Source organism: Phragmites australis, chromosome 19 (genome assembly GCF_958298935.1).
Source record: "Phragmites australis chromosome 19, lpPhrAust1.1, whole genome shotgun sequence".
Taxonomy (NCBI): Eukaryota; Viridiplantae; Streptophyta; class Magnoliopsida; order Poales; family Poaceae; genus Phragmites; species Phragmites australis.
Window position 1 is genome coordinate 7,344,231 of NC_084939.1, and position 15,135 is coordinate 7,359,365.

At 41.8% G+C, this 15,135-nt stretch overlaps 2 protein-coding genes and 1 pseudogene across 2 annotated transcripts; all 3 read right to left on the minus strand.

Annotated features, from left to right (window-relative positions):
- Positions 1-936: 936 nt before the first annotated feature.
- On the minus strand, positions 937-2,180 carry LOC133900164 (protein HVA22-like; annotated as a pseudogene).
- Positions 2,181-2,333: 153 nt separating this feature from the next.
- LOC133900951 (HVA22-like protein e) lies at positions 2,334-3,584 on the minus strand. The gene is made up of 5 exons (XM_062342249.1): positions 3,406-3,584; positions 3,251-3,277; positions 3,041-3,163; positions 2,623-2,863; positions 2,334-2,507 (listed from the first exon to the last, which is right to left on the minus strand). Exons 1-5 carry the CDS (start codon positions 3,450-3,452, stop codon positions 2,490-2,492), a joined length of 456 nt encoding a protein of 151 aa, XP_062198233.1. The 5' UTR covers positions 3,453-3,584; the 3' UTR covers positions 2,334-2,489.
- Positions 3,585-7,714: 4,130 nt separating this feature from the next.
- LOC133900528 (uncharacterized) lies at positions 7,715-11,852 on the minus strand. The gene is made up of 4 exons (XM_062341687.1): positions 11,535-11,852; positions 11,177-11,241; positions 8,658-8,856; positions 7,715-8,353 (listed from the first exon to the last, which is right to left on the minus strand). The coding sequence occupies exons 1-4, from the start codon at positions 11,685-11,687 to the stop codon at positions 7,874-7,876; spliced, it is 897 nt and encodes a 298-aa protein (XP_062197671.1). The 5' UTR covers positions 11,688-11,852; the 3' UTR covers positions 7,715-7,873.
- Positions 11,853-15,135: the final 3,283 nt, after the last annotated feature.

Genomic DNA, 15,135 nt, shown 5'->3' on the forward strand with positions numbered 1-15,135 from the left:
AAAAAAATGGATCAAGATACCCTCAGTGGTAGGTAAAAGTGTACTACAAGAGAGGAGTATTTTGGGAAAAAGCTAATAAATTTAGGGGTTAAGCTTTCTAGATTTATAAATAAAGGGGTAGAGCTATGAGAGGAGATGAATCAGTTATTTTGAGCCTCTTATGCTATCCATATAAGAGCTTTGTGCTAGAGTTTTAGAGGAGAGGAATATAAATGTTTTTTTTAGATAACGGAAAAGGAGTTTCCAGTCTCTGCACTACTTGATGCACACGGCTTGGTTCATTATTATAATAATTCTGCAAGCATTTGAAATGGGAGAAAAAAATAGTTCATAACCTCCATGTATTAGAAGAGGGGTGCTTAACTTATGTATTAGGTGAGAGCTTTATGAGAATTTTTTTAATCTATCTAAAATAAGGCAGACCTCTGCTGCATTAAAGTTTATTTTTCTTCATATTATTGTGCTCACATCCTTTTAGTTTCTCTCTGTTGGTTCTCTTACAAGTTTGCAAGTTTTTTGATTTCTAAATTGGATTTTCGTTTTGATTTTTGGGCTGAAATTTTAGCACAATATGAGGTCATTCTTCTTGTTGCTAAGTCATAAAATCGCATACACACGTTTATGTGATGAGGTCTTGTATTTTTTTGCATATGGATAATCAACTTGTAGAGTTTCGTTTGCCAGTGTTCATATTTTCCCCTTTCTTTGTAAGTTGTGATCTTTCGAGTGTTAAGACGTATGAATTAATTTTAAATAGAACTTATGGTTTATATACCATCTGTGAAGTCATGTTGTATCGATTTTATCTTATTAAAATTTCTCTCTATTTTTACTTTCGTTTGAATTTTAAGGTGCGATGAGTGATCTAAATAAAAAAAACCATCGATTTCATAAAAAATTTATTAAGACACTTATTCACCCCTCTAATTATCAATCTCATCGTTGCTCCCTCACAAACCTTTCATAGATGAATGCTGCTCCCCTGAAGTTTGGGAGCACCAACCAGGCCATGAACAGCAGCTTCAACTCATATCAAACAGGAATCCTGAAATTCGGAGAGACATCCCAAAACATAAGTCTAATCAGACGGTCAAGATTACACACAAGGAACTGAAAATCCTGTGTCCACTTGATCTCAGCCGTTGAATTGTGGGTAAGCATCTACGTACAATTGCACAGGGGAGAAGTGACCAGCAAAACTGCAAAACAATTCTACCAGTAGATTAGGGACTGCAGGATCATCTCCATGAGGGTGATGAATGAGTACAGGATCCAGTATGTCAGCCACTGCTCATCGTCGAGCTTCGACGATCTCTCCATCGCCTGCACCGACGCATATCTGTAAATCCATAGCAAAGTAGATCCATAAATTTGCAGAAAGAAGAAGCAAATTTAGAAAGCTTTTACCAATAAAAAAGTACCAACTTCTTGTGAACTTACAAGGGGTAAAGTAGAGTGACGGTAGGCCTGCAATAACATTGAAACAGGAAAAGCGGGACACTTATGAATCGAATCACAGAAAAGGGCCAAACTGACCATTGTTGTGATGGGTGATGGGATAAGCGTAGACTTTACATGCCCAGCTAGAGAGTGAAGATGAGATAGGATTGCCCACAGCTTGCCCATTTGCAGTGATGCTAGTTTTTGCTCATGTTTCCCTACCTTGTTTTGCAGCTCCTGTGCAAGCTAGTGGTCAGTGGACGGTGTGACCTATGCGTGTTGTTTGGATGGTGATGTTTACACAGGGCAAAGAGATGATGGCATGGACGGTCTCCATTTGCCGGCCAAGTTAGCTTTAGGTTATGGACAGATAGATGCAGTACATGGCCGGTGAAACATCCAAAGGCAGCTAGCTGCACAAATAGTACAAAGGAAACATTGCCCAAAAACAATTGTAGCATGTAAACTTTCAAGTTGCAGAAACAGAATTTTGGCTCAAATTTCAGCAGAAATCTGGTTGGATCGTCGCCTACCTCTAGTTTCTTTTTACCACAATCGTAAAACACGGTGTAATAGTAAGCTCATTACGAACATTAAGACCCTTTTTGGTAATGAGATTTGAATCCAAATCCTTACAATTCCATTCAATTTCAACAAAATCATGGAAAATTCTAAAGCAAACCCCCTTATCCAAACAGGGCCCTGAAAGAATTTTAAGAATGTTCCTCTCAAAAGGTGGACCCACATGTGTTTCAAAGGAAAATAGTGTGGTGAAAATTATATATGGGCTGAAAAGCCACTACTGGAACACTGTATCATTTATTGTCTGGTCTTTGAATCTCATTGATCAGATTCTCTGAAATGCATTTACAAGATCAACCAAAGCCCACAGCTCCACAGGGAAGTTCTTATCTCCATTCCACGTATGTTCACACATACAGAAGGATCATACATGAAGCTGCTCTGTGTGAAGTGAACGACATGAACAGACACAACTAAACACTAGAACACTACAATTTGCCGGGACCGGGACAAAGCTGCATCCATGTTCAGTAAGCTTCGTGATCCTGAAACATTCAAACAGAACACATCAATCACATCGTCAGTCCAATAAAATTCTCTGAAAATCTGTGATCAGCAGTGTGGCAAAAGCTGAATCTGATGATGAGCAGCTCAGCCTACCTTCTTGGGGGTGACGAAGGAGAGGAGCTTGCTCTTGGGCTTCTCCTTGTCCTTGGACGAAGGCGAGGACGACTTGTCATCCTTCTTGCTGCTGCCGACGCTGCCGGAGCCGCCGGCGGTGAGGCCGTGCTTCCGGAGCTGCTCCCTCACGAACTTGTCGTAGATGAACGCAGCGCCCCTGAAGTTAGGGAGCACCAGCCACGCGATGAACAGCAGCTTCAGCTCGTACCAAATCGGAATCCTGAAAAATCAATTAAAAGCAGCTTAATTTTTTCGACGAGTTTTGATGGGAAATAAAATCGAAATACCTGGACCGTCGGATAAGAGAATCGGACGGCTGATTAAGCCAAGATCAAGGTGAACATATGGGGAAAAAGGATTAAGCCAAGATCAAGGTGAAATATCAGGTAGTAATTACCAGTAGATGAGGGACTCGAGGACCATCTCCACGAGGGTGATGAAGGAGTAGAGGATCCAGTAGGCGAGCCACTGCTCGTCGTCCAGCTTCGACGGGCTCTCCATCGCCTGCACCGACGCATACCTGCACACCAAACATTCCACAGCTTCTGAACCTGGCCTCCAAAACAAACAAATACTGCTTAAAAAGTAGAAATTTTTCTGAACTTACAAGGGGTACAGGAGCATGACAGTTGGCCTGCAAGAACAACAGCGAATGTTCATACACTTGATCTGAACCAAACTAAAAACTAAAAAGGAAAGGCACAAAGCCACACAAGAACCGAAGAAAATCAGACAGAGTGATGATGAACTGCACATACATACCCTGCAAGGGAGTGAAGGTGAGTGAGGATTGTCCAGAGCTTGTCCATCTTCTACAATCTTCTCTTGGTGGTTTGGTTGCGCTGTCACTTGCAACTTTCACTGGAAGTGACCGATGGACAGATCAGTGAGTGCGTGAGCCAAATGTCTCCTTGCTTGGATTTGGATGAGCTTCAGGGAAGGGGAAGCTGAGGTTGTTTTATAAGAAGAGGATGGACACACGTGGCAGCATGGTACAGCACCGACTAGGTCAGGTACTTTGTTGAATTTTGGAGGGTTTTTTTTAAGCTTTGGATTGATGAGAGATATAGGACACGGCGATGAGGTCAAAAGGCTGATCCTTGAGGCAATTTGGTATCGGAAGGACAGGAAAATGAGGAACTGCATCCGGAGATGCTCTAGTTTTGGTTCATATGAACTCTCCAGCCTTCATATTTTAATATGTTAAAAAAATAATGGAATCCATGGAACTTCTTTTTTTTTTGGTGGGGAGCTTTGTGGTTGTTACGTGTCATGTAGGAGTATTTTGGTTGAAGATTCCAAACAGAGTTCATGGGTTAGAGACTAAAAGAAGTCCTTAAATTGTTGTATACCAAAAGTACAAATATAGACAAATGAATTAAGGGACATGGAAAAGAAGTGTGGGTTTAGTATATTTCTATTAGATGTTGACATTCTGGGATTTGACACCATATAAATTGGATCTATTTTCGAGAGTGGGTAAAACCAAACTTTTGTCACACTACCGTATGTGTTTTGATCTCTATAGAATGCTTTTCTACCCATGCCATATTCAGAGGTCATCGAATCGACGTATTAATGATATGACCATAAATCTTAGTTTTTAAGACAACGTCTATTTGCAGATGAGACACTATTGGAGAGATGCTCAATTACGCGTGTCATGCTTCCCAGGCTTAATGCTTAATTTTCGTTACTAATACAACATATATAGAATTCATAAAATTTGTGTCTGAACTCTCAAAGGTTCAAGCCATTGGAGCCTCAAATCATTTTCGAGCAATGATGTACTTATGTAATTTTTTTTTACGGACGCAGCAAAAACGACACATAAGGAAGTAACATCTGTTTCGAAAGTTGGAGTTGAAAGACTTTCATGAAGGTCATTCGATTTCCCAAAGATTATACTCCAGTGGGAAAAGAAAACCTTCGCTCACGAGAGGATTACACTGTCGCGTGTGGACCAAGCGAAACCACTCACCCTCCGCTGGTGATTATGGAAAAATTTCTTATTTGCTATTAAAAGATAAGGTAATTTTTTATTTATTATTTTACGAAATTATTATTTTTATTTGTTACTATTTTTAATTTTTCTTTCTTTCTCCTCACTGTTATCTATTTGATTAATATAAAAGATATATTTGTCTTTAGGAAGAACGATAACCTCAAGACATGGTCACTGGCAGCTAATTGAAGTTTATGGCTCTTTAGTAACGGAATATTAGAATGTGATGTACTAGAAAGTTGGTGATAATTTATTTATACTTTTATAGGATTTTTAACCCTGAATTTGGATGAATAGATAAGAAAATATGAATTTCTGAAGTCTTGTTGTTGGTAGACCATTAGGGAGTCACATGGTTACATTGTGACTATGATTATATATAGTAAAATCAGAATTAATTTTTATGATAAATACCAAAGTTGTATAAATTTTTGTGTAGATAATTTTAGTGTGCTTATTTATTGTGTTTCCTGTTATAGAAAAATAGATATGAAAATAACAATGTGACTGGACTGTATTAGATGTATTAGTGTTGTAGTTGTTTTCATAATACAATTTAGTTTAATATTCATAATACTTTCTAACTAGAATATATTATAATTAAGTACAATTTATATGTAGAAGTGGTCACCAATGAATATACTTTTTGGCCGCAAGTTTTATATTCGAACTTTTTCTAAGGATAAATATGTCTTTTTTTATAGGTCAAATAGGTGGTGAAGGAATAAAAATTAGAAACAGTGATAAATAAGAAAGTTTGTTTTATACTCAAATGGTAAATAGAAAATTACTTTATTTTTATATGGCAAATAAATAATTTTCTTATTGATTATTGGGCGTTTAATCATCGTCTCCGAGACGCTTTCACCTTCGAGGCACAAGCACGTCCTCGTCAGGCGCAAAGCGGGGCATGGGAGGGGAGGGGACCCCACGTGACCGTCCCTGGCAGCGCGACGCGTCGGGCCCCGGCGCCGGACGCGTATCGTCCGGAGCGGCGCCCCGGCCCCGGCCTCGGGCTTCGACATAAAAGAAGGCGTCAGGTCGGCGCGGCACGGCGGATCCGCCCCACACGTCGCTTCGGGCTGCCGCCGTCCACGCGGCGCTCGCGGTCCCTGCCCTGTCCCCGAAAGCGCACAGGAATACGTGCTTCCATAATTACACCATTCAATATCCAAATAGATATGTTTTAAAATAGGGAAAATATACATGGTCAAGTCTTACAAACTTTGAACGCTAATAGAGAAAAAAAGTTAGAATTCAGCACAAGAAAATAATATAGTGGGTTTGTCATGAAAATTATTTTCATATTATTTTACTTTGATCAGTTATTATTTGGTACTGGTAATTATAAAAGCAACGGACAGTGTGTGTCGAAGACCGTTCAAACAAGTAAAAATAATGCATCCGAGCTTTAGCTTGGCTGGCAGTGACGGAGGGAGTAAGGAGTTTTCCTCCCGAGCCACCCGTGTTCGAGTTAGGGGCTACGCGGAATGCACGTCCCGTCAAAGACTCCAAAGAATCCTCCGAAAAGAGAGTCCGGCGTTTAAAAAAAATAAAAAAAATAAAAAAACAAGTAAAAAATAGAGAAGTAAAATATAAGATAATGGCGGGGGCATCAAATTGGTTTGTTGCCCTTTTCTCTAACAGAAAAGGGTAGGAGCGTACCCATTCATTAAGAAGAAAAGAGTTTAAAAGAGCTATGGGAGGGTACATCTCTAGTGGTGTCTCCCATCAGCCCAGGAGGTTTGATTGGTTTGTTGCCTTAATGTTTTGGTAACAAGATAGAACAGTTTTGTGTCAAACTTTGCGCATAAGTATAAGGGAGTGAGTGAAAATATAACAGAAAAATGCATACGTCTATCTTGAAATAAGATTGACAAATTCTTAAAAACCCTATATTTTGGAATTCGGAGCCGACTTTTTGTTTATGGCAATTCATTATTATCAATTTTTTTCACAAATTTTTGCAGCTACACGTTAGTTGTAACATAAAAAGGATGCACAATTTTTCTGAAATTAGGTGCACATAGTACCATGTACATAAAGCCATTTTCTAGTAAGGAGGGAGGTAAGACTTTGAGAGCTAAAAACATGTGATTATTTATCCGTATAGACTCATTTGTATTAGCGGATGTAGAAGTTTGTATTCGTCGAGTTAAGATGCGGAGTGAAGCTACAATCGAACTTCACTTGGATAAAAACATATATTTGCATTTATCAAGTTAGACTGAAACAGTAGATACATATAATCAAATATGTTTCTTTCTAAAATTATAGATATCTGTCAAGTCAGAATCACCTCGCGCGGGTAACCCATCAGCTCCTAAAAAGGCTATGATATCACGTTGGGGAGCCTGGTGAGGAAGTTGGTTAAAAAATGAAACCATATTTTCAGCCAATCCGGCGCGGAAAAGAAGAACCGCAAGCTCTTTTGATGTGGAGAGAGGGAATGAAAAAAAAACGAACTGTTGATTCCATGGATATAAAACCTACAGTACACCTGTCCGGTTTCGAACCTAGGTGCCCACCTCCTTGTTAAGCAAGGCCAGAGATCCTCGCACATTTTTGGGGGAAAAAACAATCCCGTCGACATGGACTAAAACGGGATCCCACTCAGATATACTGTCGTGAACAATGCACTCGAACTAAAAGCGAAGGTGATCCACACGCTGTAAGAAGACGGCCACACCACACGGTGACCACTGACCAATCTGCATCCTCAAGCACGACACGACCACACACGCGGCTCAACAATCGTCACTACTTAAAATCGCGATCCTTTCATTGTCAGATACGTCATCTTCGGCGTCACTGAGGCTCATGTCCTCCATCGACTAGTTGACGTGTCGACATCTAAAGAAAGCCAACTGTAGCATCAGGAGCACTACTGATGGTATGAACAGCTCACTGCTTACACCAGAACCTTCTTTCGCGAAGATGTCTCATTGTAGGCCAACAGGAAATCAGATACTACACTGAAACTGTAAACTGCAAGTCTGCAACGGCCACCTCATGTTCGCTGCTCCAGACCATTTGTTCTTGTATATCAGTAACATCACAGCGAACTTTGTAACAGCCAAGAAAACATATGCTTTGTGATCCAAGAATATTAGTGAATACCTGAGAGTACACGTACAGAACAACATTCTAGATCAAGCATCGAAACAAAATTAGTAGCACATAGCAAGGTTCAGCAACCATCAAAAGACCAAATGACAGTGTTAGTTATTTTGCTTCAGGCTTGGGGACCTGCTTGTTCTGCTTGATTGACCTTGGAACAAATGTAAGACCGCGAGAATGACGGTGGCCAAAGGTTACCCTTGCAGGTGTACAATCCGATGTGCTCAATTTTGAAACAGCAGAAGTGAGCTCTTCAATCTTCTTGTCAACCTCCATTTCATTTTCCTTGGCCTCCTTATGCTGATGTTCATTTTCTTTTGACTCTTTATGATCATGTTGCTTGGGTCGATATCTCCAATTCGTTTGCCTTGTGCCTTTTCCATTGACATCCATTGAATTGTCCCTTGTCTCTTCTCCCTTGCGAGCAGTTTGCCTCCTCTGTGACTTCTGCCGCTGGCGCTGGGAGGGCCGTGTCTTTTTGAAGAACTCAAATGACTTGGGAAATTGATGCTTATCAACAAGGTGCTGCTGCCGACTTTTGTAAGTCTTCAACTTCACCCCACAACCCTCCACCAAACACTCATACTGCAATAAAAATTTGCAAACATCAGCATAAGATGGATTGTCCAAGATTAAGGGACTAAAAAAGCACTTCCTCTGTAAATTTGCACAAGAGTAAAATACTAATGATATACGGAAAGCTCCATAAGCGGGATTAGGAACCTATGTTAACTGATTCTGCTCTTGATACTAGGGATACTTGTAAGCTGATCAGTAATTCGTAAAAGGCATTATACTTGAAATCCTGATTCCTAAGTTTCCGTAAAATTGGCTAATCTGTAAAAAGATAAGTCATTTACATAAATGGTAAATGTATAGTGATTATTACCATTGGAAAACCACGGGCAACTTTTGCTTCGAAATATGAGTCGTGCGCCTCAGAAACATGAATGCTCAATAACCTTGAAGTTGGATAAACTCTCGAACATACAGAGCATGAAGCAGTATGTCGAGTCATATAGTGGTCCTCGAAGTCCTCCAAGCAATCTAGATGGGCACCACAACCAGCGATTGGGCAAAACACAGTGCTGCAAGAATTTTAGACACATGAGAAAATTAAGAGAACAAAGGAACAAGGGGAAAGTGTTCACAGAAGTAGATAAACAAAGAACGTGCTTGATCTTAGGAGAGTGTTCGGTCCTTCAGTTACCAGGAGGAAGAACACAAGGAGTCGAGCAAGGCTGTTGGCCTTGAGACTAAGGACATACATGCCTCCTCAACTCCAACCTAGGGGCCTCTGGTTAAGGTTGAGAGTCGTGAGACCCCAACCTAGCAGATCATGTTCGGCTGTATTATAAAGAAGACAGAGGACACAGCGACTCCAAACTATCTGAGGTTGGTTGGAAACTAACGATGAGAAAAAGAAATAGACAACGATGATAGAATTCCAGTAAAGCACACCTCAAAGTTGTAGTGTCAAAAACCAATGGCAAACAACTCCGGGAAGTGGAAAATGAACATTATATTATCGTAAAAAAACTGGCATCCTTCAATAAGATGACAAAGTGGATGATGATGCTGCAGAGCGTAGGGGAAGAGCCCGCGGAACTTCACTAGCACCATCCTAGACATGTTTGGGTTGGATAAGACGGAAGTTTATCTATGTATTCTATTCTTGAGTTTTCTTTGCTATTGGCTAAAAAGAAATAAGTATTTCAACTAACTGTTTGCGACAGGGTGGTGCTTGTGGGTGGTGTTACATTTGTTGCTTCAGAACTATAGTAGTGCTTTTGCCATTTTGGTTGGTGCTTGTGGGTGGTGTTACATTTGTTGTTTCAGAACTATACTAGTGCTTTTGCCCATTTTGGTTGGTGTTTTATTTCTCTTCTATCATTACAGTATGAACATAGAAACGAGGCAAGCCTTCTGCCCTTGTTCTAAATGAACATAGAAATGCAGTATGGCATGTGTTAGCAGGCATTAGGATGGAACACTTACCTATCGTTACAAAGTATAAACCCCAGATAACAAATCTCAAGGCCCTGTTTGGATGCAAAGTCTTTTTGGAGTTTTGGAAAAATACTATGGTTTTGTAAAATACTTTGGTTTGGAAACCTCAAAGGTGTTTGGATGTGACAAATCTTGTAGTTTTTAAAACCATAGTATTGCTGAAACTATGGTCTTTTTGGAGTTTTGGAAAGCAACCATGACCTCTTTTTTTTTTTTTTTCCAAAACCGTGGTATTGCATGGCTCTGGTTTCTAAAACTGTAGTTTTTCAATACCATGGTTTTTACAAACTACAACATCCAAGCATGGCCTAATTTAGTCCATGGACAATTAACTGTCATAGCCCAAATTGTATTCATAGTTGTTAAGACGTCGGTATATCGTCACTATGGCAACGATATAACGCCGTGGCGGAAAATCCGCAGTCGCCACGCGGACACCACAGCTTCGGTGAGTATGGCGTTCACTGTAGCCGCCGGATCTCCTCCGCCTCGCCTGGATCTCGCCGTGACACCGTCCGTCCCCGCTACTGATCCGCCCACCCGTCACCTAGCCAGCTGCTCCGCCCGCCTCTCTGGCCTGCCCCTCCGCTGCCTCTCCGGCCTGCCCCTCCGCCCACCGCTCTGGCCAACCACTCCTCTGTGTCTATGGGCAACGCTTGTGTGGAGCTGTAATGCGGGAGTCTCATGGCTTGCTGGTTGAGCAGGCCGCGGCTTTGGGCTTTGCTACTTTGGCCTTGTGCAGCTGGACTAGTCAGCTAATGTAACTCTAAGTGGGCTACTGAGAAGTGTGTATACCTGCAGTCAAGCTCAAGCCCATTCGTTGCCCCTGCGCTGCCCACAGTCAAGCTTAAGCTCAGCAACTCCAGCTCAAGGTCTGTAACTATGTTCTATGTTCTGTTCTATATAGCACACAACCACACGCACACAAGCACACTAGATTGCAGTAGCACAAGCAGTAGCATATTGCTATTTTGATTTACTAAAATCCTAGACTATCACTTTTGAGCTACATTTACATTACCATTTGGCAATATAATTTTCTACTATCCTATATTGTGATGTGTGTATTCGCCACGCCGATATGTGTATGGTGTTGCCACACCATGCACCATAAGCGCTGTAAAGGTGTAAGGTGGTGGGTTGCTGCGCCTTGCCACATCGCCGTAACAACTATGATTGTATCATAACTGCGGACTACCGATTTACACATAGCAATATATCTCACACTCTATCTCTTGAACTAGGAATCAGGTGCCTGATCATGTGATTTCTAGTAGCCTTTTATCACCAAAATGGAGACTGGAGACAATGATTATGTTTCGCACAAGAATTGTTGCGGTGCATATAATCAACGGATCATCAATCTTAAAAGAACGATTTGCAGAGATGATTTCTTACCACGCGCCGGCTACTTCCATCTTCTGAAGCTGGCTCCGGTCATCTTCCGATAGATCCAGGGCAACCTGCACAACAAACAAACAAACAAAAAGATAAAGAGAAGTTCAGTACAAGCCTCGCAACACGAATGGAGCTCACAAGCTGAATAGAAACACTGCCATTTGCAAGAACAGAGAGTAACCCTCTAATTTCAGGAAATCCAGGGTACCCTTTATCAAATTCGCCCCCACCCAATTGGCCACTGGAATAGGAATCCGAATCTCCTAACGCACGCGCGACCGAAGCGTCGGAAAAAGGGATCAGCGTGGAGGGGAGGGGAGGGGAAGGGGGAGGAGAAGGGGCGGGTTAGAGAGCGTACGTGCTTGGCGAGGAGCTCGCGCTCGAGGTCCCCCGCGGCGAAGAAGGGGTCGTCGGGGGCCAGCCGCCGCCGCGCCGCCAGCCAGAACCCTAGCTCCGGCCCTACAGACGCCTCCTCCTCCTCCATGGCCACCTCCGCCGTCTTCTGCTGCATCACCTTCCCACCCCCGTTTCGATGCTGTCGTGCGAGCGCGTGTCTGTGCGATGAGGCACAGGGATTCAAATTGGAATTCGATTTCCGCGATGCAGCGGAGCGGATGCCGGCGAGGGGGGCCAGCCAGAGGCGTGCGGCAGCTAGCTATTATTTACCACGACATAGAGAAAAAGAGAAGTGGATAATATAGATAAAATTGATTTGAAAAAAAAATTTACTCATGTGATGGGAAATTTTAAAGAGTTAGTCCTTATAAAAGAAAATAAGATATAGCCCTAAGTATTATGAGGTATGAAAATTTTGAAATGAAATCTTTTTAAAAATGTGTTGAGAGAAATAAAAGATATTGTTGAAAATAACCACGGAGATGACATGAGAGCGTGGGGAATCGATGGGCCACGGCGTGTGCGATGCGCGTCGAAGGCCAATGTGGGAGACGGGGAAAGGAACGGCTCAACATAAAAAGGTTCGACTTTCTCATGTCAGAGTCCGAGTTTCCCTCAACCGTAAAACTAAAGATGTCCAAATGGACCGTGCAATATGGACCGGCCTGAGGTACGATATTGTTGGTACGACCCAAGCACGGCCCGACCCGAGCCTAGATGGGTCGGGCCAGGCCGGCACGGCACGAGGCCTCAGGTCTTGCCTGGGCCAAGCGTGCGGCACGGCAGGCCGGCACGACCTGGCCCGGATATTTCGAGCCGGCACGGGCACGGCACGACACGGCTCGGACACGCGACGGCTATCAAAACCCCGAACCCGGGTTCCCCTGTTCCTCTTGTATCAGTCCTTGGATCAAGTAGCTGATACACACAGAATTCAACAGAATGATATCAAATACATATTTCGAATACAAATAAGTAAAATAAATACCTGAAAAGAGAAAAGATAGTCTGGTGGACAAAAATCCACAACAGACCAGTCAGGCAGAAGAGTCTACAGCACAGCGGAGTGAAACGACGATGCAACCCAATGCTACAGGCAACCCGGGTGCGGACGGGACCTTAGACTTCTTCTCTTTGACTTCATCTGGATTGAGGCTGATCTCCATCTCAACAATCTGAAAGCAATAAAAATGAGTACGGAAGGTACTCAACAAGTCCTATACTACTTCAAGGGGTTGATAGATGCATAATAGATATTTCAAGGATAAGGTTTTACGGTATAGTTTTGAGCGTAAAGCAGGTTTTATGCAAGTATCCAATTATATTCTCCACTGTTAACTTTTGAAATAAATGTAACAAAGCTTTTGAAAACAACTGCATGCATCTCCTGTTGGTACTGAGTATCACCTCAAGTCTCCAACGTATTAGAAGGTAACCTAGTAACAAAGCTGTCAAAACGGTTTTAAAACCAGAACCAAGGTAACAAGTTATATCTGGGGGTTTTCAGTCCTGGGAGGGGCTACACCTCACTCCGCAGTCCTTTTTATCACATCTGGTGTACCTCCAGTACCACACAGCTTCTGGCAGATCGAGCCAGGAACCACATCACACGGACATCTAGTCCACACACTCACTCATCAAGACGCACGCACCCGAAGTCTATTCAAGCGTGACCATGCCTTCGCACGTCCATGACCGTGGACACGGCTATTCGAATAGATTTACACTCTGCAGAGATTGTACAACTTTACCCACGCGATATGCTCAGCCTCCAACCGTTGCAAGCGGAGGAGCGAATCATACCGAGACTCTCCAAGCACCTTTCCTACCGGGCTTTTCCATGAGACACGCCAAGTCCTAGAGCTGCATGTTCCGAAGGCCAGCATCCCTTTTTAAGCCTAAGCCGGTCCCTGAAACCTCCAAACAGTGGGACAGATGGACCCTTGGCTGCTCGTTGCTCTCAGCCTCCTGATATGATGCCCAACTCAGTCCAGTGAAAGAAAATCAAGTCCTGCTCATACAGGACGCATGGTTGCACGGAGGTGGCTAAGCATGACGGCGCAAGACTCGGTCCTTAAGCGGCCGGGCTAGGAATCCTCATGGGCAATGAATACTACCATGTAACTCAAGCCCCCAAGAGTATCCTCCCTGGAGGACCACTCTACCTGCTCGCACCAAAATAATTTTCACCCATTTTTACACATCACCATCCATGTCCCACATGGCATCAAGGATTTCACTACCATTATGGAATTCACAACCATCAAGGAGGCATGGTATATGAGTTTCCATTGATAACAGTAAATCTTTTCTCTGAGGAGATGTGTTTTAAAAGCGATATCTCCAAAGAGACGTATTTTAAAAATGACATCTCTGAGAAGATGTATTCAATCCTAAGCATGCTAGATATCATGGAGTCGTCCGACGTTAATATAGATAACGACAGGTAATCCTAGGGTGATATGTATTCTGGATGATGACATGTAAGGTATGACAGTGTTGATAGGATTAACTACTACAAGTAGTTTGAAAGAAAACGCAATATATAGCACATACGATAATAAGTCCGATTTTAGTTGATCATGTATATTATTTGAAAACCATAGGTTCAGTATGATCAAGGAGATAGGACTTGCCTTCTTGAAGGGTCAATTCACGATTGGTCTTGTCTCTTGAGTTTCCCAGGGTTCTTCTTCATCTTGGACCTTGCCTTCAGTTCCTTCCTCGCGTTCTTGCTTAGAGCCTTGACTTCGAGCCTACGCAGATTAACGACAAAAAGCGCACAATGACTAAGCAAATGAACACCAGAATAAAACCAAGAAATACCAAAGCGAAGAAGAACGACTGAGGGAAAATGACAAAAGCTAAACCTAGCGGAAGACGATCGGCAACTCTTAAGCAACACGAAGCTAATACACAGAGAATAGCGGGATCATCTAGCGAAGCTAGGCTAAGCTATTAACTTACTTGTTTTATTAACCTAAGAGAAAGCCTAAACAAATCACAATTAACTAGATGAATGTTTATTAGATTAACTGCCGGGAGGCGACAGCTAGAGATTCTACTTGTAGGTGAGTGCACGTGTACTGACATAAACGTATGTGTAATACTTATGTCTATATGTATGTGAGCATGTATACATATATACGTAAGTATAACTCTAGAAGATTATATGTGCTTAAGTGTTGGATTAAACATTCTAATCTATAGCACTAAATATGGTGAGTTAGTAATTAATCTTAATTACCTAGTGTTGTTTAATTTGCAAACTAATTAAGTTATATTTAGTGCTATCATAAAAGCATGCATGTAATTAATTAATTAAGTTAATCTATTCTTTGAATCTAATTAATTAATTACTAAAAGAGTATTCAGTTAATTAATTACCAATGTTAAATTATTATATCATATTCTATTAACATTTATTTATTTATTTAACCGCTACACTGGTTAATTTTATCATTAAGTATACTAAGATTAATTTATAACCTATCACATGAAATAATAATCCACTTCAATTAAAATAAAGACAATCTTTAGTTTATTCTAACTAACAAAAGGAT